General features: G+C 35.8%; 4 protein-coding genes across 10 annotated transcripts in view; 2 read left to right on the top strand and 2 right to left on the bottom strand.

The window, feature by feature from the left end:
• The window catches only part of LOC107574702 (alpha-crystallin B chain-like), a 2,461-nt gene extending 1,136 nt beyond the window's left edge, over positions 1-1,325 (top strand). Inside the window, exons 2-3 of the mRNA XM_016261147.1 lie at positions 609-731; positions 1,106-1,325. Coding sequence (XP_016116633.1) covers positions 609-731; positions 1,106-1,309 — 327 coding nt within the window. The 3' untranslated portion in view covers positions 1,310-1,325. The remainder of the gene's footprint in view (positions 1-608; positions 732-1,105) is intronic.
• A 4,339-nt stretch (positions 1,326-5,664) lies between these two features.
• Positions 5,665-9,328, bottom strand: mia (MIA SH3 domain containing). Of its 2 annotated transcripts, XM_016261149.1 has the most exons (5): positions 9,303-9,328; positions 7,330-7,469; positions 6,679-6,812; positions 6,405-6,515; positions 5,665-6,294 (listed from the first exon to the last, which is right to left on the bottom strand). In XM_016261149.1, the coding sequence occupies exons 2-5, from the start codon at positions 7,457-7,459 to the stop codon at positions 6,271-6,273; spliced, it is 399 nt and encodes a 132-aa protein (XP_016116635.1). In that variant the 5' UTR covers positions 7,460-7,469; positions 9,303-9,328; the 3' UTR covers positions 5,665-6,270. The 2 variants fall into 2 exon arrangements, with proteins under 2 accessions (XP_016116635.1, XP_016116634.1); XM_016261148.1 differs by lacking the exon at positions 9,303-9,328 and having other exon boundaries at positions 7,330-7,586.
• Positions 9,329-10,894: 1,566 nt separating this feature from the next.
• On the top strand, positions 10,895-26,478 carry LOC107574699 (bicaudal D-related protein 2). Of its 6 annotated transcripts, none has more exons than XM_016261140.1 (11): positions 10,895-10,974; positions 11,749-12,303; positions 21,969-22,184; positions 22,431-22,547; positions 22,709-22,855; positions 24,293-24,439; positions 24,652-24,726; positions 24,822-24,904; positions 25,103-25,217; positions 25,391-25,424; positions 25,611-25,764. In XM_016261140.1, exons 2-11 carry the CDS (start codon positions 12,040-12,042, stop codon positions 25,670-25,672), a joined length of 1,260 nt encoding a protein of 419 aa, XP_016116626.1. In that variant the 5' UTR covers positions 10,895-10,974; positions 11,749-12,039; the 3' UTR covers positions 25,673-25,764. The 6 variants fall into 6 exon arrangements, with proteins under 6 accessions (XP_016116626.1, XP_016116627.1, XP_016116625.1 ...); XM_016261141.1 differs by lacking the exons at positions 21,969-22,184; positions 22,431-22,547; positions 22,709-22,855; ... (4 more) ...; positions 25,391-25,424; positions 25,611-25,764 and adding exons at positions 13,934-14,149; positions 14,391-14,507; positions 14,685-14,831; ... (4 more) ...; positions 17,191-17,224; positions 17,411-17,564; XM_016261139.1 differs by lacking the exons at positions 21,969-22,184; positions 22,431-22,547; positions 22,709-22,855; ... (4 more) ...; positions 25,391-25,424; positions 25,611-25,764 and adding exons at positions 13,934-14,149; positions 14,391-14,507; positions 14,685-14,831; ... (3 more) ...; positions 16,903-17,017; positions 17,411-18,279 and having other exon boundaries at positions 10,896-10,974.
• LOC107574701 (uncharacterized) lies at positions 18,304-20,537 on the bottom strand. The gene is made up of 2 exons (XM_016261145.1): positions 20,411-20,537; positions 18,304-19,444 (listed from the first exon to the last, which is right to left on the bottom strand). The coding sequence occupies exons 1-2, from the start codon at positions 20,507-20,509 to the stop codon at positions 18,875-18,877; spliced, it is 669 nt and encodes a 222-aa protein (XP_016116631.1). The 5' UTR covers positions 20,510-20,537; the 3' UTR covers positions 18,304-18,874.
• Positions 26,479-26,498: the final 20 nt, after the last annotated feature.

The following is a 26,498-nucleotide window of genomic DNA, read 5'->3' as shown; positions in this document are numbered from 1 at the left end:
AACTATGATCCCAATGGATAAATATTTTGAGCATTTATTCCATGATGATAGCTTTGATTGATTTCTGCCTAGCACTCTATCTTTAAAAAGCCACAGTGAAGTATAGCAGTTCTGTTTTGACGGAAACAAAACAAAAACACAATTAATTGAATACGTTATATGTTTGAATTTGACAAAAAAAACCTGTTCAGGTCATATTTCACTTTAAAATCAAAAGAGAAATATTTTTGCATAAAGAAAGTGAACCATATTTTTAGAATTATTCGGATTTTAGCATTGTGAAAGCAGGATATTGTAATGTGAAAAAATGGAAATGTAATTCTAATACTCCAATATGAAATCGAAAATAAAATATACATTACTATTTTTATCACTTAATATTATAACTATATAATATAGTAATAAAAACCGTCCTGTCTGCAGTATAATACAGTTTTTTTGTTCTTTTGACATTACAAGAATTTAGGGGGCAATTTTTGAAATCGTCATGAAAGGAATGTCACAACAGAAAAAATCGAAATGTCTCAAATGAATTCATTAATGATTCTTTTGAATTTGAAGTGCTAATTGTATTTAAACTAGAAAAATCATTAATCCTGTTTTCTTAGATGAAAATGGAAAAGGACTGTTTCTCACTAAATATGGATGTTAAACACTTTAAACCAGAGGAGCTGTCAGTGAAAATCAATGGAGATTTCATTGAAATTCATGCCAAACATGAGGATCGTCAGGTAACAACTCACAATACATAAACACTGAGCACTGCCCTTTTGAAAAAAACAGCATATGCTGGTTAGGTATGTTTTGAAGCATGGGAGCTGGTTTAAGCTGGTCCTGAGCTTGTTATAAGCTGGTTATGAGCTTGCACAGGACCAGCTTAGCTCCACTGCTTCAAAACTACCTAACCAGCATATGCTGTTTTTTCAACAGGGTGTAAACCAACACCTACCCAAACCTTTGCATGTGACTGGCTTTACTGTTTAATATCCACATGTCATCACCAAGATCACTGGCCTTGTGCCGCAAGTAAACATTGAGTCAAGCAGAGTGAAAGACGGACCATTCATTATCACCTGCTCAGAACGATGTTGTGCTTTCCTCGCAGGATGATCACGGTTTCGTCTCACGAGAGTTTCTAAGAAAATACCGTGTCCCTGCTGGTGTGGATCCAGCCTCTGTCACTTCCTCCATGTCTTCTGATGGCGTTCTGTCAGTGACAGCCCCACGCAAGCACACAGACGGCCCGGAGCGCTCCATTCCCATCACCCGTGATGACAAACCCGCCGTGGCTGGGTCTCAGAAGAAGTAAAGCTGCTAAACTTCCATGTTTCAACTTTATGTCCCTTGTTTTCCCCTGTTCCACTGTGCTCCTGCTACATTACAAGGGAATAACTTATTAGCCCAGTGTTTCCTGACAGGCCAAAACTTATGTTGTCTTTGCTACGGCTATAGACAAGAAACAGCTATTAGGTTGAAAACTCCATCAGCATCAAATTAACTGTAAACACAATTTCTAAATGATGAATTTTACCTAAAAGATTTTCATAGAAATGCACTTTTACAATAAAGTAATGTCTTCTGTTGATGCCACCAAACAAAGGGGCTTTTGTATTTTGCGCAGCCTTGACAACAAGACAAAGTATTTGAGTGTAGGAGTATTTTTCCCTGGCAAAGACAAAGAGGCAAAAATGGGCCATTGTATTAAGCTGGATCAAATGGCAAAAAATGCCATAGTCTCTCATTATTAATGGTGTGATTTGCAGGAGAGTCAGAAAAACGGGAAAACTTTACAATAAGGTCCTATTACTGTTACTTAAAGGGGTCATATGATGCGATTTAAATTTTTCCTTTCTCTTTGGAGTGTTACAAGCTCTTGGTGCATAAAGAAGATCTGTAAAGTTGCAAAGACTAAAGTCTCAAATCCAAAGAGATTTGGAGATTGGATTCTTTATAAAAGTTAAGAGTCAGCCACGCCTACCTAAAACGGCTCGTTCTAACACGCCCCCACATGTCTACGTCACGATGTGGGAAGATTTGCATAACACCACCCAAATGTTCACTCAAAGAAAGGCGGCGTAACTTTTATTCTCGCTGTAGTATTGTAGTATTGTCGTAAAGACGCTGTGTGCTTCGTTGTGAAAGCGAAACTACTTTGTTTGGTCTTCCAAAAGAGGACGATATCGCTTCGTCATGCATGCAGCTGATCCGTGCTGGTCGCTGAGGAAATACTTCAACTTCGCGCTGTTGATCGACGGATCGGCTTTCACTGTGGACGAAGCGGAGTCCAGCCCGGGGTCGTCGCATGTGGTTGCCGCAGGCATCACAATATGGTAAGGGACGTAACATTTCCGTCACAAGCTTGAGGAATTCGGCCAATCACAACGCACTGGATAGCTGGCCAATCAGAGCACACTTCGCTTTTCAGAATGATGCGCTTTGTAAAAATCGACGCCTTTCAGAAAGGCGGGGCATAGAGGAGAAACAATAATGTACAGTATGTGGAAAATAATGTGTTTTTTTAACCTTAAACCGCATAAACACATTTCATTACACCAAATACACAAAATAATGTTCTTTTTAGCAGCATCATATGACCCCTTTAATGCTTGAACTTACATTAACAATGAGCAATATATTTCTTACAGTATTTATTAATCTTTGTTAATGTTAATTAATAAAAAATACAACTTCATTGTTATTTCATGTTAGCTCTGGTCCATTAAACCTTGTTAACAGATACAACTTTTGATGTTGAAATTAACACTAACTAAGATTAATAAATGTCTTATAAGTATTTTTCATTGTTATTTCATGTTATAGTTAACTAATGTTAACAAATGGAACCTTGCTGTAAAGTGTTTCTTCTGTTATTGTGTATTCTGAGTATGTTAAAATGATTTGTTTGAGATGTCACAATGGCTATTGTTTTTGGTTTGAAAAAGAATGTTTATTTTGAATTTAATGATGGATTTGGGACCAGAGGACATAGTGAGGGAATGTGGATACGTTCTTAAAAAAGTGACAGTATTTAAGTGTTTTGACAAGCTTTGTGAATGTTGATCCGGTTTTTGATTGGTTAATGACACATTTATGCACTGCGTTGCTTCACACTATACTTTCACCACTGTATTTTCATGATAATAGCAGGAGCAGGGCTTTAAAACCCAAGGTTAAAGGGGGTTATGAACTCCTTTTAAATAAAATAATATGAATATGTTACTCAACACAGCTTTAAACCGGAATTAAACGGTTAATTGTTCATTCATTGTTAAGCAGCAGGAATTGCAGGTGCTACTCACACAGCGGTACGGTTCCAAGAATTGCTGTTACTGCAACAATTAATGAAAATGAAAGCATTTAAAGCAAGTTTATTCATGCAAGCATGGTGTATAGGTCAAATGTCCCCCTTGAGATTTACTAAATAATATTTGAATGTTACTTTTGAGAGTGAGATGTGAGCTGTCTGTGCATGTGAATAAGGGCCAAGAATTTATATCGTTTACAATCACTGAGACTATTAGGTCTCTTAGCAATGGCTCACTTATTCAACAATGGTAAAGCTGCTAATATCAAACTAAATCAGTCATATTTTTTTATATGGAAAAGCAACATAAGCAGGTTCTGACAAAGATGTAGGATAAATATCCTTATTTCCTTATATTTATATCACTCCACTAAAGCAAAGGCCTAAACTGCTACATTATCCCCACTAGGAGGTGTAAGTGAGAAGGAGAACTTCAAAACATGGCTTTGCACTGTCCACTGCTTTCCTCAATAATCACAGCTGAAGCACTGAATTAACTAATTAACGTCATTATATAATTATCAATAAATGCTTCAGCCATTGGAAACCAGTGTGAACTTCTTTTTTTTAAACTCAAAATTAATATTTTTTCTTTTACTACATAGCGTAACTCAAAATGTTCAAAGATTAGGGAATTCAATGGTCTGGCAGATATTTAGTCTATGAGTAGTCCTACAAAATATATGTTGAAATTGTGAATTGCTCTGCATTTTAAACTCAAGTATAATCTAGCGCTGCTTGTAGAAATTTTTGACTTTCCTCACTATCTCAACACTACACTCTAAAACATGCTGGGTTAAATATAACCCAGCGCTGGGTTAAAAAGGGACAAACCCAGCTATTGGGTTGTTTTGACCCAGCGGTTGGGTTGTTTTAAACACAACTGCTGGGTCTGCTGGGTCTGCTGGGTCAATAGCTGGGGTTGTCCCTTTTTAACCCAGCGCTGGGTTATATTTAACCCAGCATTTTTTAGAGTGTACCAATTCGCATGTATTTTACGAGGTGGCTAATGCAGTAAAGTACAATATAATTTAAATTGAGAACCAAAATAATCAAACCTCACTATGTATGGAAAATCAATCAACATGGGTACATTTTCTTTTCACTGTATGCATGATTAAAAAATAGACACATGCTTGAGCAAAATATAAGAATACTTTTTATCAATATTACACAGTGGTTCACTCACAGAAGTCAGTTGGAGGCTACTGAGGCTGATATAATTTTGGGAGCCAAATTTCTCTGCCAAAGGCTTCAGTTTGTCTCTGCTACACTCCCGCACTGAGGCTCTGAAGTCTCCCCCACTATTTCTACTCTATGTTGAGGGCCTTTAAAGTCCAGTCTGTAGCAGGAGTTTGGCACACACTTAGTTTGTGGAAGGTCCCTTTCTGGTTGGTGGCCAGGGAAGCTTCTTGACTCTCTCTTCAGGGCTGAAAAAGTGAAAATATAAGGTTCTTTACAGTAAGCATATTTATTTTGTTGAATTCAAAACTAACTAATAAATTAAAAGTTAATTACAAAGTTCTTAAATTAAATTATTTAAAGAAAAACATACTTGTGTAAATCGGACGAATGCCATCTTTCTTGTAGCTGGAATAATATGTGGTTTCAAAGTAGTGGGAGAACTGTGAGGAGTAGCAAATTCAAGGTTATCTGGCTGTTATTTGTTTGGTATTGGGACACCTAAGTGACATTTAAAAATGCATGAATGTCACTGCATTAGATAACTAAAAATCCAACCAAATTTATTTTAAAGAAAGATAGCACTAGCACACTTTTAAAGGGGTCATATGATGCGATTTCAAGTTTTCCTTTCTCTTTGGAGTGTTACAAGCTGATTGTGCATAGATAAGATCCCTGAAGTTGCAAAGACTAAAGTCTCAAAACCAAAGAGATATTCTTTATCAAAGTTAAGACTCTGCCACGCCCCCCTAAAACAGCTCGTTCTAACACGCCCCCACATATCTACCTCACTATGTGGAAATATTTGCATAATGCCGCCCAAATGTGCACGCAAAGAAAGAAGGCGTGGTTTCAGTAACCGCAGTTAGTGTTGAAGCAGCATGTCAGGGAGACGCTGTGTGGAAGCATCTGTTGTTTCGGTTTCTTCTTCACTTGTGTTTTTTGGAAATTCTGTACAGAAAATGTGTACTAGCATCCCCTACAGTATAACAATGAAAACACGGATTCTAGGAACACAAGTATAGCTCAAATATATTTATCATTTTTCTAAGTAGGCTACAAGTCAAGTATACTTAAATGTCATTTTAAGTATATTTCTGAGAAGTATATAAAAGTAGACTAAATGTATACTTACAATTTTTTTAGTTTAAAAGAAGTATACTAATAGCACACTTGACTAAAATTATTTTTCGTAAGGGTTCCTAGACCGCACACATTTAAATATTTGTGATAGTCGTCCATAAGCTACATAGTCGCCCATATCAGTACAGCCGTTTACATTTTATTAAACCTAGTTTGAAGTTAAAAGATTTGAATCAACTGTAAACACGCACTCACCTTGAATGCCCAGTAATACGCGATCCTCGAGCTGTCGTTGGTCTCCATGGAAATGCGCATGACGCAACGCGGCTAGAAACCGAATATCTACTGCTGAAGTCGTGTGAAGATAATAAAGGCAGATGCAATCATTTATCGCTTGAGTAGTAATTGATTTTCTCTTTAGTTTTCATTCAAAGCTTTTCTTACCAAAAACATCACGTGATACAAACAAACAGCGATCACTTGCGACAGTTGCAGCCAAATAGCAGCAGCTCAGCTTTATTCAAACTATTGCATCAACAAGCATTTACAGTCTACAGTCACTGGTCTATATGTTTCCCTCTTCTGAATAGTAAGACATCTTTAAGTTGAGTTGCCTACTAGACATAATAAATGTAGTGACACACTATAAAGTGCAGAGTGGAATCAAAAATTGTGTTTATGTTCCAGCCGAGACAGCAATCCTAATAGCAGTAAAAGTCCCATTTCTGAAAAGACAAAAAAGAGTATAATTAACCTTAAGCGTCAGTTTTTTATTACATGTATTTGTCAGTGCATCAGTTTTTTTTTATCATAGACAAAAGATTGAGATACACACATCAGTCTTGACCTCGACCTCAGCAGGCATTAAAGCATGCGTCTCTTCAACAACACTGCTGGGGAAATATCCCAGACGAGCTTCCTGGTCCCCATAATATGACCCTTGAACCTTCACAAACAGTTATGTTCAGTTATACTTTGTGACTTCATTGTCAGAGGGGAAAGCATTTGTTTTTGCACCCTTTGTCAATACAAGAAAATCATGCACGTTTTAATGATTAAAATACTGCAGTTGAGTTCACTCAGTAATACAGTAGATATAGGCTACTTACACTGCCAGCCCAAAAGAGGTTCCCACGGTCTTTCAGCATGGCATACACATAGACAGACTGGCCTTGGTGGATGTGAATGAAGCGGCAGTCTTGTGGGTAATAATCCTGCAGAGCTTTAGCGATGAGAATGGGATCTGTGAATACACAACCACACGGTTTAGATAGATAGGCTATTATAACAATTTTATCACCATTTAAAGTTTTTTTTATCATTATATATAGCCTATAGAAAAAAAAGAAAAGATCATGTCCATGTTGTTTGTCAACTTGTAAGGCAAGTATTTTTTTTATAATATAAAAATAGACTGTAACAAATTCAGCAAATTCATATTATTGTTTTAACAGAATTTATTAATCTAACCGTTCATTGTTCGTTTATGTTAGCTAAGGTCCAATAAATAATAATTACAACTTTTGACTAATAATGCATTAGTACATATTTAAATGAACATTTAATCAAATATTTTAATTGTTTTGATGTTATTTAATGTTAAATAAAGTTAACAAATGGAACCTTATGAAGTGTTAACAAAGTGATTTATGTTGAAATGCAACATTTAAAAGAAAACACTCAAAGAAAAAAAAAAACTATCCTGAAATTTCCCTACAACTAATATATTAAAGTTAAATCAGCTGGTTTGCATTACTCACGGCTACACTCTGAATCGGCGCATAGCTTGTTGTTCGAGAGTTTTGGCATCTGGCTGCCAGCCTGAGTGTTCAGTGGCAGGAGGCCACACAGCACCAGGAGAAGGGTCCAGTTAGCACCGCGTCTCTCCATCTCTGTGTGTCTGATTCATAGTTTGTTTGAACAGGACTAAAGCTCAAGTGGGAGGGGCCAGTTGAGGCCAAGCCCCACCCATTTTCAGAAAGTAGACATATAATCAGGGACTGACTGGGAGTAAAAAACAGCCCTGCGTGGATTTTCTCCCAAATAGGCCCACCACAACTACAAACAGTCACTACTATCTCACAATATTACAGCAATCCTATCGCATTTATGGCAAATAACATCACAAAACCCACGGTGACCCTGCTGACAAAAACAATAGAGACCATCACAGAAATTCAAACGATTTCCACTACAAATACCATTACAAACCATCAACTTTTAACCATTAAAACCATTAAATAATGGTTTCCTGTAGTGTGTTTTGGGACATATTACATTAGGATTTAGTGGCTTTAACAAAAGCCATGAATAGAAGGTGACCAATTACCAGTAGAGCCCAACAGGCGCCATTACAGTTTCCATTAAAACCAATACAATTTTCATTATAACCAGTAAAACCATTACAAATTATGTGATGGTTTCTATTTTTTTTCAACAGGATTGAAATAAATGTATTGTATGTAACTAAAATAGTTGAAAGCTACATAGAGCTGAATGCAAAATGTATATGACGATGATAAACATAAACCTAGAATCTAGAAACCTGAAACAACAGAATTCTTAAATTTGAGTATATGTCTCTCTCTCTCTCTCTCTCTCTCAGTGTGTGTGCGTGTCATGTTAATCAGACTAATCACCTTATAGTCTACTTCATTTACTCAATTTTCTAACTCAATAGCTCTCAAATGTAACCCGTTGTAGAATCGCTGCTGTCTTTTAATGAATGAATGGAATATTCATGCTGGACATTGCAGAGTGATAAATAGCAGTGGACGCTCGGACCTGGGATTTTACTGTAGTGCTATAGGCTACATGCTGTGAATAGTGAGAGAGGTGGGCAAAGGTAACCTGACGTATGTTCGCTTTTTTCCTTTTAGCTTCTCCCAACCGCATTTATCTTCATGTCTTTTGCTTGCCATCACTAGCCCACTCTCCTACGTGTCAGTTTTGGTTTCTTATAAGCAAAAATAGATTGCATTAGCGACCCCTTTTGTCGGCCGTCAACGTCCCTTACTGTCACAACTGACACTTTTTCTTTGATGATGAACCAGACTTCTCCAGATGGCCAGTCCGGCCCCTGCATATAGGCCTAGCGAATCCACATAATAACAGGAAAAATTGCAGTAACACTCCACTCAAATAAAGTGTGTTTACTTATATAGAACACAAGTAATTCTAATTACTAAGTAATTTATTTTTCTCTTTACCATTTAAGGACAAAATCCGACTACTATTGCAAACATAATTATTCAGTATATGATTCACTGACTGTCTTTTTTGTATGTTATTCAAAATTCCTTTTTATTTTTGTAGGTTTTTCTTGTGTTACAGCTGTAAGCCAAGATTCAGAGCAGAGCCCATAGTTGTAACTAGCTTCATTCAGGGTCTGTAAGAGAAAAATATGAAGTCAAGAAAACAGGAAGTATTGCTGCAAGTTTCACAGACTCTCACTTGTGTAGATATTGCTAATCCTATCTGAATCCACAAACAGTTCATTATTACCACAGTAAGGGACATAGCCAGGCCACGGGTCCCAGCAACTAGTTACAGAGGCTGAGGCCTTTGCCAGGGGTTGAACAACCCGTCCTTTCACAGCAGAAAAAAATCAACACTCACTTTGTTTCAGAGGATTCCTTATGGTCTCTCTGAGCCACTTCCATATTTGGATCACCTTGAAATATCACAAACAGTCCAACAAAACTAATTGTACATTGCAAATCCAGTACCTTACTAAGTGAAATCGTGATCTCCAGTTATCTATCAGGAAGAAGCTGGTTGTCTGCGAATAGAAGCTGCTCCCTCCACAGTTGTTGTGATGCAGGTTTAGTTATTTTAAATTGTTTTGTGTTATTATTTGAGACTATGCTTGTTGTTATGTAATTTTATTGTTATATTGTGAAGCACTTTGGGCAACCTGGTGTTGCATTAAACTGTGCTATATAAATAAATAAACAAAACAAAACAAACAAACTTTAACCACAAAGTGGCAGCAATGAGCAGGTTACCTAACAGCCTCTGAACGGGTTCTTTTATGCCTGGTGAGAAATGTTTTGGCAGTCTGCATAACATCTGACACTGTGGAAATTACGAATACTTCACTTACCTACACAGCATTTCAGAGAGAATTATAAAATGATCTTTGAACACTCTGAAGCATGTTGTAGTTATACAAATGTAGAGATTAATTGAAAGTTTTATGAAAGTTTTAATACATAAGCACAATCCTTTGTTATGTAATTTCTTTAACATGTGGGAAGAATTAATCAGTCATATTTTCAATGCTTTATGTAAAGAATTATGATGGGACAAAAGAAAATAGAGAGAGAGGCAAAATGTTAAAATATATATTTTTAAATTATTTATTAAGATAAAAAACTAAAATAAGACAGTAAAGTTCACTGGAAAGTTTCTTATGAAACTGAATAGAGATTTTTTTTTAGCATTCCATATACTTTAGTGTAGCTTAATTAATTGTGTCAGGAAATTGTTCAAATTCAGATTTGAACTACATACATTCTGATGGTCCTTTATCGACATCTACAATCATGTAAATTAATATGAATCAAAAAATAATTGTAAAAATAATCATTTGTGACAACTTTTCTATTGAAAGTAATTATAAAAGAATATGATCATTTATATTCCAAAGTTGGCAAGGTAGGCAAATTTGTTTATTTCTTCATTTTATAAAAAAAAAAAGTACAAATCAGCAGAAAGAAATGCATTATCTTTCTGTTTACAGAAATTGAACAGATATTATTCAAAGTATAAAAACAACTTACTGATTTCAGAAAAAAGGATGAAAGGTTAATCGGTAAGACTAAAAGACAGAAGTAAAAACTCATAAAATATGAAAAGTGAACCAAATGCATACAAAGGCATACAAACAATAAATGAACAAATATATTAACCATAGTTTTTTTTTATTAAATAGCCTATTAAATATTTACAATTACAGCCAGAGGATACATTAGAACAAACAAATAAACATAATGACGGTTAAGTTATATAAAACAATTAAATGGTTACAAAAATTAATTTGACAGCTTTCCTATTTTTGGAACTTCATATTGTTTTTTTGGTTTGTTGAACTTCTGCCTTCAAAATTCAAAACAATGGTTTAATTCCCCAATGTTTACATTAATGAATAAATCGTAGTGGTATTTTTCCGTTTTTTTTTATACAAATCGAAGTTTCATACTTTATCTGCGACTGTATCTCACCTGAACGCCTGACGTCAGCGTCACCTGCCCTTTGTGTGTGTTTGGGCTCCTCCCACTAAACTGATGACGCCACGAGAAGGTGTGGCTTAATTAGCTTCACAGCAGCGCTTCCAAGGCGACCAGCAGTACCTCCCTGTCACTGTCACCTTTCATGCTAAGTTTGGAGCAGGAACTTCCCAGGTAGGAAAAATAAAGCATTACTTGTTCTAAATAGTCAATAGGAACGTTAATACTACTGAGAGACGCTTTCTTACCGATTTTACAAGAAATTTGTGTTGAATATAAAACATTCATTTAAGTTCTTAAGTCTTTTAATAAGCCTTTATTTGCTGTGAAGTTGATACGAACAGTTTGGGCTGTTTTATTTACACTACATTAGACTAATGTAGTTGATTCAGCAGTTTCAATGCCGTTAAAATACTACATCATGTTAATATTAATAAACACTTTTTGCCAGAGGTTCTGGTTTACATCCATTTATATCATCCTGTGCCTGGGTTTCCTCCATTATGATCCACAGACAGGAAAGTAGTTCCTGTTTTATTCCAAGAAAACACTTTCCAGCTATGCTAAATAAAATAGAGGTGAAATATCAGCATTAAGGAGGTCACCTATGTCTTGTGCTCTTTAAAACCTGTTTAGCCAATTGTAAGGGGTGTAGTCACTGGGCCACTGAGGAGTCTTGAATGACTACTGGAATGTGAGAGAAACACTGAAACTTTGTTATGTTGGTCATGTCCACAAAAGAAGCTCCTAGACAACAATAGAAATGCCCAAAGGTAGAAATGGATAATGTGGCGTTTGGATACACATACTGTATAGGGACGAAATCCAAGCTCTTTACAGTCCAGGAGGATTAGATATTATAAACGAAAACACCTGCCAGCTTTGTGTCATAATTTTCCGGGTGAGTTCCAACACAATTCACCTGTTTCAACACGTTTCTTTCCATAGGGAGATTTATAAGGAAGACTCAAGATAAAGCAAACAATAAATCAACTGATGATTCCACCCTTGGAGGAAGCTTCAGCCTCAGTACACCCTGCGTGTGACACACACACAAGGGCTGATCATCTTTTGAAGGATATACAAAACCAAGAGGTGTCAGGTTCTGTGTTTTCTTGAAAATCCAGTCTAGACTACAGCCTTGGACATTTAGAATTGGAAGGATGCAGATGAACAACTTTTGATTATCAGGACGGTTACTTGGAGTCCTGTTTAGCCGTGAACTTGAGGGACGGACCAATGTTTTCATCCAAGAAGGAGAACCTACCCTCTCCCATACTGGAGGATTCTTTCTTCCCCTTCTCTTCGTCACACTCTTCCTCCGGTCACCGGATCATGGCTCCTACAATGGGAGCAGATGATCTTCTCGCCTCACCTCAGGATGACAGCAGTCCTACGCTGCTGGAAAAGGACCTGATCTTGGCTGCTGAGGTGGGCCAAGCTTTGCTGGAGAAAAACGAGGAGCTGGCTGCTCAGATAGAGCAGATGGAAAGAGAGATGGAGGTATGAATGAAAATGAGTGCTCCGAACTGATGGAGTCTCTATAAAGGCCTGTTAACACCACAAACGTTAACTATAAAGTTTTACTAATCATTCCAGTTCTATGAGAATAGCGATAGTCCACACCCCAACTATAACAACACAGAGGAATGGTATTGTTAGAATCACATTCAGAACCATTTTTTCAGCTGATAAAATAAAAACATTAACAGTCAATCGGAATCCACCCGACTTTAACAAGCTCAAGCATTTAAAACTGCAAACAACGTACAGCAACTGCAGTGCATGCTTATAATAAACAGAACATTATTGTCTGCTGGTGTGTACGCTAATATAGCCTAGTTATCGTGATTGTTCTTGGTGTGAATGGGCCTTAACTCTGTAAAGTAACATGTTTATGTTTATACATTATACCTTAGCAGTTGTTTTGATTCACTATTCTGATTTCTTCTTTGGTTAACAGTCTAAACTCTTTTGTTTTGCTAACTTTTTAGAATTTAATTAAAATATTCTTTACTGTCCAGCAGAGAAATTTGTCTCCATGGTGCTGTACACACAAATAATACATTGTTACTTCTTTAAATCTATTAATATCTTCTATAAATAATAACTGTATGTAAAACATCTATCGCAATAAAAATAAAATGCCCAATAGAATGCATTACAAAACATTACAAAAAAACCTTTAAAAACGTTATAACCCATCAAATGTCTACAATTGAAACCATGTAGCAAATGGCTGTATGTGCCAATTTTACTTTAACACCTTATTTAATATTGTAATGGAAGACAAATTTAAAAGGTTTTAATAGATTAGATTTACTCCACCATTCATTTTCTAAATATTTAAAATGAATACTTTTATTCAGTAAGGAGGACACATTATCGAAAATTACAGTAAAGATTTTATTTCAAAGAAATGCTGTTCTTTTGAACTTCCTATAAATCAAATAATCCTGAAAAAAATATATCATGACTTGCACAAAAATATTAGGAAGCACTGATCAGCAGTGCAATGTATTCAACATTGATAATAAGTAAGCAGCAAATCAGCATATTAGAATAATTTCTGAAGGATCATGTGACACTGAAGTCTGGAGTAATGACTGCTGAAAATTCAGCTTTGCTCACACTGGAATAAATTACATTTAAAATATTTTGGAAAGGAAAAAACAATATTGTAAATTGTAATCATATTTCACAATATTGCTGTTTTTTTGTTGTATTTAGATTAAATGAATTCAGCCTTGGTGAGCAATAAGAGAAACAAATTTGAATGGTAGTGTAAAACAATTTCTTAAGGTGCTGAAAACTGCACAGTGGTAAACATCTACTAGAGGGCTTGACAAGAAAGTACAAGAAATAAAGATAAAGAGGCAAACGTTATTGATTTTGAGTGTTTATATCTCCTGCATAGTGATATTATGTTGCATATGATGCAGCAACAGTAATAGTTTATGGTGGCTCTTCATTTAGAGAGAGTTTGTATCAATGGTCTCAAATAGTGCCAAAAAACCTGAATGATAGAGAACCTGTTATAAAGGTTACATTAAATCAAACCTATTAACATCATTAAAGAACTCTTTTAAAGTGTGTGAATTACAGACAAAGTTTATTTGTCTCTGTACAACAGGCTATGCAGCAGGAGAAACACATGCTGCAGCGACGTCTGGAGGTGCGGGACCTCGAGGCAGGTCAGCGGGAAGCAGAACTGCAGGCTGACATCACAGCGTTGCGTGCGCAGTTGGAACAAAAACACGTTCAGAGTCGTGACCGGCGTCGTGAGGAGAGTGAGCAACTGACTCAGCTGTCCAACCACAACCAAAAACTTGTGGAACAGCTGGCAGAGGTGACCAATCAGAAGCTTTAAGTCCCCAGCTTCCTGTTTTTAACAGCTTCTTGCAAATCTTTTCAGAGGCATCCAGATGCATGTGGGTAAACATGTCTAGTGACGTAGTAACACTGATAGAGTTGTATACAGGGCTGGAATGAAGATCAGCAGGTTTAAGTATCTGTCTTATGTCAGAAGCAGTCCTAGAAATAATGTTTGACTACATCTAAACCTTTCTCTCTCCTTTTTATTCTTCCAGGCAGTGGCCTTAGAGCATACTTTGCGTACTGAGCTTCGTTCTTTGAGGGAAGAAATGGAGGATACAAGTTTTAGCAAAACCATAAGCTCTGCTAGACTGGACAGTCTGCAAGCAGAGGTATACACAAAATTAGTGATCCAAAGTAGAATTAGACCTATAAATCGGCCAGGCCAATTCATCTTCTGATATTTTGACATTATCAACTTTGATTTATAGCAGAATAATCAAAGAAAGTACAGTATGTTGATTCACTGTTTTTGTCTGTTATTTTTCACTACTGATCCTGTATCATAGAACAGGGTTATGAAAGAGCGCTGTACTCATATGGATGAAAGATTGACGTCTACTCAAGAAGACAACCACCGGCTGAGATCTGAGAGGGATGGATTGAGAGAGCGGGTGACTGAGCTACAGACCAGTCTGAAAGATAAAGAAACGGAGGTGAGGAAGATGTGCCAGATGATAGAATTTGGGTAGGAAAGTATATAGCAGATGGGGAGCAAATCTCTATGTAGGATTGATATCAAATATAAATACTGTATACAGTTAGAATTTACACCCAACATTCAACATAATAATTGATTTGTAGCGTTTAGTGATGTGAAGCTGCACCAGGGCTCATCCTAATCTACAAACTCAAACACTACAGTACTGTTGGGAAGTCCATTTCACACTTTTAAGAGTTCATTACAAAGAATGAAGCACTAGTAACATGTCTAATTCATATTATGAAATAGCTATTAATACCCTGAAAAAATGCATCAGTGTTCCACAAAAATATTGAGCAGCATAACTGTTAATAAAAGAATCACCTATATAACCCAATAAAATGCATCGAAATTGATCAAGAGTCAGTAAAGACATTTGTTACCAGAAAAATAAATTTCGGATAAATGCTTTTGCACTTTTTATTCACCAAAAAAATCCTGAAGAAATGTATGACTGGTAAAAGAATTGAGCAGCATAACTTTTTTCAACAATGATAAGAAATGTTTCTTTAGCACCAAATCAGTCTATTTTTGATCAATTAACGCCTTGCTGAGCATAAGACACCTTTCAGAACATAAAAAAATTGAAAAATGAAAACCATACTGTATGTTGCTTGTAAAATATTTTATTTAGTCAGAATATATGGATATTTTTAAATGGCTGTCAGTGGAAAAAGATGCTGTAGTTATGACCAGCAGCAGCAACTGGACTTTGCTAACCTGCTAAAGCTTGAGCCTTTGACCTTAACAATTAATAGATCTGTGGCTTCAAGCAACTTCTTTGTTGTTTGCTGCATGCACAAATAAAATGGCTAAATTTTAAAAAGATTGACTTTTATACTTTAAAAAAAAGATTGTTTCATTTTGATTAATTAATTTTTATTAAAAAAATTATTTATATATATATATATATATATATATTTTTAAAGCAAAACGGACAATTCTGTTCTGAGAGGCATTGTGGGAAGAGATGCAAACTTTGAAAATACACTGAATATAGTGTACCTTATGGCCACCGTGACATACTATTTTCAAAGTACTATGATTTGAGGCCAACTAAATCTAATCTTGCACTATACTGTTGGTCCTAAATAGTACGAGAATTGGGAATTGGGCAGCCTAGGTTTCAGGTTCAGGTTTCGCTGGTCAGAGTCCATCCATCCCTAGAGAGTTTCAGTCTAGCTGTCTCTGGCTCTTTCACAGCTGGAACAGGAGCACAGCACAGTGTTTCAGCTGCGCACGGTCAACCGAACCCTACAGCAAAGGGTTCAAGCCCTGGGAGAAGAGGCCAGTCTGGGGGAGGCTACCTGCTTCCCTATGTCACTTCAGAGTGAGATCCAACAGTCTCAGGTAGCACTCAACCCCTGCTTAGTGAAAAGATAGGTGTGCAATGTGCATGCTTCAACTTAGCTTGTAGCAAATAATTACTACACTGCAAGTGACGTAAATTGACTATCGAACGTCTTTATGTTTTAAGTATGTAAGTGCATGTTTTTCTCCTCACGCAGCTTTTTTTTTCTCACCACACTTTCTATTTCTGCTGACTGGTTGTTTTCATTTTGATCTCAAACAGGCCAAAGAAACCATTTTGGCCCATTCAGCCATTTTGCAAGAAAAAGAAGAAGAAATTCAGAGGTTACAGAAAGAGGTTAGCTACATGATACAATGACATCACAATAGCATGCATATAGACAGAGTATCTTCATCTAAGGTGATATGCTATGTTTTTTTTTCTTTCGTCAGCTACAGTCTAGAGAAACTGAATTAGAAGGGCTGAGGGAGGAGGTGAAGCCATTTCATAACAGTCCTGGCAAACCTACTTACAGGTGAGAACTGGATCAAAATGCTTTACAACCTCTATCTTCTTGTTCTCTGTGTGTCATATTTAAAGTCAGAGATAAAGTGATAAGCTAACAATATGTGATGAATGGGGGATGTTTTGCATAATAGTCTGAGGATAGATTGAAACTATTTATTGTCTATTGTTTTATCCAACCCTATCTTTTTTCCCTTATTACCCATAGTACCTTGGAAGAGGAGATCATTTTGGCCCGACAAGAACGTGATGCACTCAACCAGCAGCTTCTGAACACTATCAGACACAAGGTGGCACTATCTCAAGAAGTTGAGTCTTGGCAGGTTGGTAACTTGAAATTTATTTCTAATCGAAGTACTACTACAGGAAGCACTATTCACATTTTTTCCCATAAAATGTATATCTACTATGCATTGCACAGAGAGCCGTATTTGACATCCTTCTCGAATTCAGAAACACAGTTCACAGAAACACTGTCCTCATTAATGTTTTTTAGCCAGGCCAGTACAGTTGTTTGGTGTTCCTCAGAGGTTAGTCTTAGGACCCTTTTAGTTCCTGAACTGACACACTGTATAGAACATACACTGTATTATTGTAAATGATGGTTAACCTCCACTATGCATTGCATGTATTTATTAGTAAGTATTGATTATACATAGAACATTTTAAAATCTAGTTTTGCTTTCCTTTTGTTGACCAACAAATTTCTGTTCCAGGAGGACATGCGTCTAGTGATATGTCATCAGGTTCAACTCCAACAAAAAGAAAAGGAAAATGACAAAGAACGGACAGGGCTTCAAAGAGGCACTCGCACCACCAGATCACTCCGTGTACGTGGAGAAGATGGAAGGAAAGGATTTTTTTCTTCTCTGTTTGGGGGAGACTGACTGGAGGACAAATAAGAAGGGACAAGAAGAAAAGGGAATACAGTAATGAGAGATTTCTCACTTTTTTCTACAAATGTAAAAAAATCACCCAAATGTGTAAATATAAAGACAGTAGAAAGAAATTATATGTACTCCATAGTGGCACTATTGCATATGTATGTTTTTCAATATTTATTTGCAACTTCAAAATCATACATAAAAATAAATGTATAGCATTTACTTTTTCTCGTCTCTTTTATAGGAGGGGTTAATCATTCTTAAACCATAAAATAAATGGTCTCTTTAGCACCATTAAAGGCATCATTCAGTAAGGCATTATGCAGCATTACAGTCAGTAACATTTTATGTAAACATGTAAAACTTTCACACTCTCAGGCTGTCAAATTTTTCAAACACAAGACAGTTCCCCAATATTCATAATGACTCATGATGATAACAAAATCTTTGATTATATATTGTAGCACCATTTTATAATAGAAAATGTTTAGAAAGTGCTTTACAGAAAACAAGTGTTTGTACATAACACACTGACATACATATGGTAGGATACGGCATGAAAATAAAACCAGCGCAGTAAAACTGTTGTCATGGAAGATACATGAAGATTTTTTATATATTTTGTGTTAGTGTGCCAAACATTCTATTTCCAAACATTATTTTTACAAATACTGTAATAAATAAAAAGTGTGAAAAAAAGAGCAAGAAAGAATTCCATTAAAATAATTGTGGGAACTGCAAAATATACTTTTTAAGCACTTGTGAAAGGATGCTGTAAAGAGAGTATGTACGAGTTGCATCACAGTGACACGCTGCAGAATGTGTAGCTCCAACTTATTCCTGAAGTAGGCACACTTCCATAGTTCAAACTGTGTTCAACATGACCCACTAATAGTACCTCAACTGGGCAATCAGCAACAAGATGGCCATTATCCAGCAATGTTTAGGTCCGAAGTTCCTTCTATTTGACCATACAGAATTCAGCTTGAGAGTTTAAACGGATCATAATATCTGTAGGATCCAAGAGTTCCTGATGCAGGAATATTAATGGATAGTTCTCTCCAGGTATAACAACCCCCAGATTTTGCTTCTATACCAAGTGTTATGCCCTCATGGATATTCTGATCTTCTGCATCACAAAATTTTCAGTTTTGCATGTCTACCTGCATGGCTCAGGTGAAAGGTGGATACTTTTTTGCTTGAATTTGGTTGCAGACTCCACCTTTGGATGTAGGTTCAGGATATGTATATCCTCTTTAAGGGTATTCATAGTTTAGATAGTAGAGATTTGGAAGTTCATAATACTTTGTCATGTCTTGGTTCATAGCCACTCTCTGAGTTAGAATCAGGCAAGAATAAGCTATCCTCCTCCTCTTCAGCAGGCACTTCTCTTTCACAGCCACTGCCAGAAGAACAGGAAAGAGTTTCTTCTGCATAATTGCTATCCATCTCTGAGTTTACAAACGTGTTCACAGTAACCGTTTGTAGTATTTTGGATGATCTTGAATTGTTTAAAGTATTAGCACAGAAAGATCCCGATTCAGATTCACTACCTGGATGCATACTGTCATCATCCATTTCAGATATTTCATTTTCTTCACTATCTTCTATATCATTAGCTAGTGTGTACTCATCACACTGATTTGATGCCTCAGCCTCCTCATCTTGCTCTGGTGGGTTGACACTGGCGATGGATGATGTAAGGTTTTCTCTCGGTTGATAGAACATAGAGCCATCCTTGGAGTCTTCCTCCGATGAAGAAAAATGTCTCTCTGCGTTAATTTCTTTTTTTGGCGGGGTCACTGTAATTGGCTGGGATTCCTCAGAGGTTGGTTTTAGGACCCTTTTATATCCTGGAATAACAATCTGGAAAGGACATACAAACACTGTATTATTGTAAAGGATAGTAAACCTCTACCATGCATTGCATTCATTTATTTGGCATCATTTTACAAGCTTCCATTAGTTAACTTTAGTTAAAGCATTAACATTAATAATGAACAGTTGTATTTTTATTATTATTTTTATACCACTTAAAATAATAGAAAAAGTGGCTCAGAAAACAAAGTTATTTGCTAGAAAAGCTCTAGCATCATTTGTTTGCAGATGCCACATAGTTGGATATTTTGTGTCTTTGAAATTCAGATTTTTTAAAGTTTGACTTGGGGCCTATATACGCATAATAAATGTATATTGTATATAAAATTATGAAACACCTTGGAAGGGTCATGTTAATAAAAATCAAATAATGTTCACAAAATGATTTCAATATAACAACTGATAAATGCAACTTAAATTCTAAAGTCAAATTAAGACATACACAAAGCTTTATGAACTTCAACAAGTATTGAAGAACATACCAAATATTGTAAAGGATAGTAAACCTCTACCATGCATTGCATTCATTTATTTTGCATCATTTTACAAGCTTCCATTAGTTAACTTTAGTTAAAGCATTAACATTAATAATGAACAGTTGTATTTTTATTATTATTTTTATACCACTTAAAATAATAGAAAAAGTGGCTCAGAAAACAAAGTTATTTGCTAGAAAAGCTCTAGCCTCATTTGTTTGCAGATGCCACATAGTTGGATATTTTGTGTCTTTGAAATTCAGATTTTTTAAAGTTTGACTTGGGGCCTATATACGCATAATAAATGTATATTGTATATAAAATTATGAAACACCTTGGAAGGGTCATGTTAAAAAAAATCAAATAATGTTCACAAAATGATTTCAATATAACAACTGATAAATGCAACTTAAATTCTAAAGTCAAATTAAGACATACACAAAGCTTTATGAACTTCAACAAGTACTGAAGAACATACCAAAGGTTTTGGAATGCGGAGATTCTTGATTTGAAGCCTCATGTGGTAAAAACAACCAAAAGGCAAAAAAATCACAGTAGAAAAAATAATCAGCAGCATGGCCACAATGCACACCACTAGCACAAAGCTTCTAGTAGAATCTATAAGACACATTAACATATAAACAATATCGTTTTAATAAAGTTGCAATGTTTTTGAAGTAAAGCTATGCTCACCAAGGCTGCATTTAATTGATCAGAAATATAGCAAAGCAGTAATATTGTGAAAAATGATTAATTTAAAATAACTGTTTTCTATTTTAAAAAGTCATTTATTCCTGTGATGCAAAGCTGAAGTTTTAGCATCATTACTTCTTCAGTGTCCCATGGGCCTTCAGAATTCATAATATGTAGATTTGCTGCTCAAGAAACATTTCTTCTTCTTATTTCATAATTTTGATAAATGTTAGAAAGAGTGCTGCTTTCTAGTTTTGTGGAAATTGTCAAATATTTTCTTCAGGATTCTTTAATGAATAGAAAGCTCAAAAGAGCATTTACTGTATTTGAAATAGAAATCTATTGTAACATTATACATTTTTACTCTCACTTTTGATCAATTTAATGCATCCTTGCTGAATAAAAGTATTCATCTCTCTCTCTTTACACCACCATTCATTTATTTAATACTTAGTTCAGATATTCAGTAAGGACACATTCAATTGATCGAAAATGACAGTAAAGACTTTTTATGAAATGTTTTTATTTCAGAGAAATGCTGTTCTTTTGAACTTCCTATTCATCAAATAATCCTGAAAAATATATCATGATTTGCACAAAAATATTTAGCAGTACTGATCAGCAGCAACACTGATAATAAGTAAGCACCAAATCAGCATATTAGAATGATTTCTAAAGGATCATGTGACACTGGAGTAATGGCTGCTGAAAATTCAGCTTTGCTCACACTGGAATAAATTACATTTAAAATATATAAAAAATGAAAAACCGTTATTGTCAATTGTAATTATATTTCACAATATTTCTGTTTTTATTGTATTTAGATAAAATGTATTCAGCCTTGGTGAGCATAAGAGACTTCTTTAAAAAACCAAACAAACAAAAAAAAACGGTACGTTTCTTAACAAAATTCTTTACAAGCTTAAAACTATAGTATTAAAACTATAAACCATCTACTAGAGGACTTGCCAAGAAGTACAAGAAATAAAGATAAAAAGGAAAATGCTCAAACATGATTGGTTTTGAGTGGTTATATCTGCTGCATAGTGAAATGATGTTGCATATGATGCAGCAACAGTGATATTTTATGGTGGCTCTTCATTTAGAGAGGGTTGTATCAATGGTCTCAAAATAGTGCTAAAAACTTGAATGATAGAACCTGTAATAAATGTTACTTTATGCCCATTACACCACCTTCAAAAACAGCTTCTAGAACCCCAAAATAAACATTTCACCATAAAAGACCCATTTAGGTAGATATCATTCTAAATCAAACCTGTTAACAGCATTAGAACTCTTTTGTGTGTGTGTGAATTACAGATAAAGTTTGTTCTGTACAACAGGCCGTGCAGCAGGAGAAACACGTGGTGCAGCGACGTCTGGAGGTGCGGGACCTCGAGGCAAGTCAGCGGGAAGCAGAACTGCAGGCTGACATCACAGCGTTGCGTGCGCAGTTGGAACAAAAACGCATTCAGAGTCGTGACCGGCGTCATGAAGAAAGTGAGCAGCTGACTCAGCTATCCAACCACAACCAAAAACTTGTGGAACAGCTGGCAGAGGTGACCAGACAATCAGAAGATTTATGTCCCCAGTTTCCTATTTTTTACAACTTCTTGCAAATCTTGTCAGAGGCATCCAGGTTTATGTGGGTAAACATGTCTAGTGACGTAGTAACACGGATACAGTTAGATACAGGGCTGGAATGAAGATCAGCAGGTTTAGGTATCTGTCTGATGTCAGAAGCAGTCCTAGAAATAATGTTTGACTACATCTAAACTTTTCTTTCTCCTTTTTTTTTCTTCCAGGCAGTGGCTTTAGAGCATACTTTGCGTACTGAGCTTCGTTCTTTGAGAGAAGAAATGGAGGATACAAGTTTTAGAAAATCCATAAGCTCTGCTAGACTGGACAGTCTGCAAGCAGAGGTATAGACACAAAATTAGTGATCAAAGTAGAATTAGACCAATATATCGGCCAGGCCAATTAATTTTGACATGATCAACTTTGATTTATAGCAAAATAATCAAAGAAAGTATGTTGATTCGATGTTTTTGTGTTATTTTTCACTACTGATCATATATCATAGAACAGTGTTTTGAAAGAGCGCTGTACAAATATGGATGAACGACTGAAGTCAACTCAAGAAGACAACCACCGGCTGAGATCTGAGAGGGAAGGATTGAGAGAGAGGGTGATTGAGCTACAGACCAGTCTGAAAGATAAAGAAACGGAGGTGAGGAATATGTGCCAGATGATAGAATTTGGGAAAGAAAGTTTATAGAAGATGGGGAGCAAGCGTGAATCTCTATATAGCAGGGGTGGCGAACTCCGGTCCTGGAGAGCCGCAGAGTTCAGCTCCAACCCTAATTAAAACTCACCTGCCTGTAGCTTCCTAGTAACCATTCAGACCTTGATTAGCTTGTTCAGGTGTGTTTGATTAGGGTTGAAGCAAAACTCTGCAGGGCTGCGGCTCTCCAGGACCGACGTTCGCCACCCCTGATATATAGGATAGATGTCTCATATAAATACTGCATACAATTAGAATTTACTCCCTACATTTAACATAAGAATTGATTTGTAGCATTTAGTAATGTGAAGCAGCACCAAGGCTCGTCCTAATCTACATACTCCCATTACCAGTACTGTTGGGAAGTCCATTTCACACAAGAGTCCACCACAAAGAATGAAGCACTAGTAAAATGTCTAATTTAATATTATGAAATAAATATAATTTTCTATTCATCAAATCCTGAAAAAAATGCATCAGTGTTCCACATAAATTTTAAGCAACATAACTGTTAATAAAATAAAACAAATAACTTAAATAACCCAATAAAATGCTTTGTAAAACATCATAAAACAATCATTACATTGATCAAAATCAAGAGTCAATAAAGACATTTGTTACAAAAAATTATATTTCAAATAAATGCTTTTGAACTTTCTATTCATCAAAAAAACCTGATAAATATATAACAATTCAAAATATTAAGCAGCACAACTGTTTTTTCACAATGATAATAATAAGAAATGTTTTTTTAGCACCAAATCAGTCTAGTTTTGATCAAATACATAAGCATAAGCCTCTTCAAAAACATAAAAAAAAATCTTACCCCAAACCTTTGAACCATACTGTTGCTTGAAAAAATGTTTAGTCAGAATACATGGATATTTTTAAATGTGTTTCAATGGAAAAAGATGGTATGGTTATGACATTTACCAGCTGGGGCTAACTGGACTATGCTAACCCACTAAACTTTGACCCTTTGACCTTAACGGTAGATCAGTGGCTTCTAGCAACTTCATCCTTTGCTGTTTGATGCATGCACAAATAAAATGGCTTAATTAAAAAATATCTATATAAAATTAAAAATGTTTTATTTTTTATTATTTAATTGTATTTTAAAGCAAAATGGACAATTCTGTTCTGGGAGGCATTGTGGGCAGAGATGAAAATTCACTGAATAAAGTGTACCATATGGCCACCATGACATACGATTTTCAACATACTGTGATTTGAGGCAAACTAAGTCTAATCCTGCATACCACTGGTCCTAAATTGTATAAGAATTGGGATTGGGGCAGCCTAAGTTTCAGGTTCAGATTTCGCTGGCCAGAGTCCACCCACCCCTAGAGAATTTCAGTCTGGCTGTCTCTGGCTCTTTCACAGCTGGAACAGGAGCACAGCACAGTGTTTCAGCTGCGCACAGTCAACCGTACCCTACAGCAAAGGGTTGAAGCCTTGGGAGAAGAAGCCAATCTGGGGGAGACTACCCGTTTCCCTTTGTCACTTCAGAGTGAGATCCAACAGTCCCAGGTAGCACTCAACCCGTTTAGTAAAAAGAAAGGTGTGCATGCTTCAACTTAGCTTGTAGCAAATGTTTACAGCACTGCAAGCAATGTATATTGACTATCAAAAGTCTTTGAGTTTTATGTAAGTAAGTGTTTGTTTTTCTCCTCAACCAGCTTTTCTCTTCACCACACTTTCTATTTCTGCTGACTGGTTGTTTTCATTTTGATCTCAAACAGGCCAAAGAAACCATTTTGGCCCATTCAGCCATTTTGCAAGAAAAAGAAGAAGAAATTCAGAGGTTACAGAAAGAGGTTAGCTACATGATACAATGACATCACAATAGCATGCATATAGACAGAGTATCTTCATCTAAGGTGATATGCTATGTTTTTTTTTCTTTCGTCAGCTACAGTCTAGAGAAACTGAATTAGAAGGGCTGAGGGAGGAGGTGAAGCCATTTCATAACAGTCCTGGCAAACCTACTTACAGGTGAGAACTGGATCAAAATGCTTTACAACCTCTATCTTCTTGTTCTCTGTGTGTCATATTTAAAGTCAGAGATAAAGTGATAAGCTAACAATATGTGATGAATGGGGGATGTTTTGCATAATAGTCTGAGGATAGATTGAAACTATTTATTGTCTATTGTTTTATCCAACCCTATCTTTTTTCCCTTATTACCCATAGTACCTTGGAAGAGGAGATCATTTTGGCCCGACAAGAACGTGATGCACTCAACCAGCAGCTTCTGAACACTATCAGACACAAGGTGGCACTATCTCAAGAAGTTGAGTCTTGGCAGGTTGGTAACTTGAAATTTATTTCTAATCGAAGTACTACTACAGGAAGCACTATTCACATTTTTTCCCATAAAATGTATATCTACTATGCATTGCACAGAGAGCCGTATTTGACATCCTTCTCGAATTCAGAAACACAGTTCACAGAAACACTGTCCTCATTAATGTTTTTTAGCCAGGCCAGTACAGTTGTTTGGTGTTCCTCAGAGGTTAGTCTTAGGACCCTTTTAGTTCCTGAACTGACACACTGTATAGAACATACACTGTATTATTGTAAATGATGGTTAACCTCCACTATGCATTGCATGTATTTATTAGTAAGTATTGATTATACATAGAACATTTTAAAATCTAGTTTTGCTTTCCTTTTGTTGACCAACAAATTTCTGTTCCAGGAGGACATGCGTCTAGTGATATGTCATCAGGTTCAACTCCAACAAAAAGAAAAGGAAAATGACAAAGAACGGACAGGGCTTCAAAGAGGCACTCGCACCACCAGATCACTCCGTGTACGTGGAGAAGATGGAAGGAAAGGATTTTTTTCTTCTCTGTTTGGGGGAGACTGACTGGAGGACAAATAAGAAGGGACAAGAAGAAAAGGGAATACAGTAATGAGAGATTTCTCACTTTTTTCTACAAATGTAAAAAAATCACCCAAATGTGTAAATATAAAGACAGTAGAAAGAAATTATATGTACTCCATAGTGGCACTATTGCATATGTATGTTTTTCAATATTTATTTGCAACTTCAAAATCATACATAAAAATAAATGTATAGCATTTACTTTTTCTCGTCTCTTTTATAGGAGGGGTTAATCATTCTTAAACCATAAAATAAATGGTCTCTTTAGCACCATTAAAGGCATCATTCAGTAAGGCATTATGCAGCATTACAGTCAGTAACATTTTATGTAAACATGTAAAACTTTCACACTCTCAGGCTGTCAAATTTTTCAAACACAAGACAGTTCCCCAATATTCATAATGACTCATGATGATAACAAAATCTTTGATTATATATTGTAGCACCATTTTATAATAGAAAATGTTTAGAAAGTGCTTTACAGAAAACAAGTGTTTGTACATAACACACTGACATACATATGGTAGGATACGGCATGAAAATAAAACCAGCGCAGTAAAACTGTTGTCATGGAAGATACATGAAGATTTTTTATATATTTTGTGTTAGTGTGCCAAACATTCTATTTCCAAACATTATTTTTACAAATACTGTAATAAATAAAAAGTGTGAAAAAAAGAGCAAGAAAGAATTCCATTA

This window comes from Sinocyclocheilus grahami, unplaced genomic scaffold, assembly GCF_001515645.1.
Source record: "Sinocyclocheilus grahami isolate Dianchi unplaced genomic scaffold, SAMN03320097.WGS_v1.1 scaffold2312.1, whole genome shotgun sequence".
Classification (NCBI taxonomy): domain Eukaryota; kingdom Metazoa; phylum Chordata; class Actinopteri; order Cypriniformes; family Cyprinidae; genus Sinocyclocheilus; species Sinocyclocheilus grahami.
Note: the sequence above shows the minus strand (reverse complement) of the source record. Positions and strands in the feature narration are given on the sequence as shown.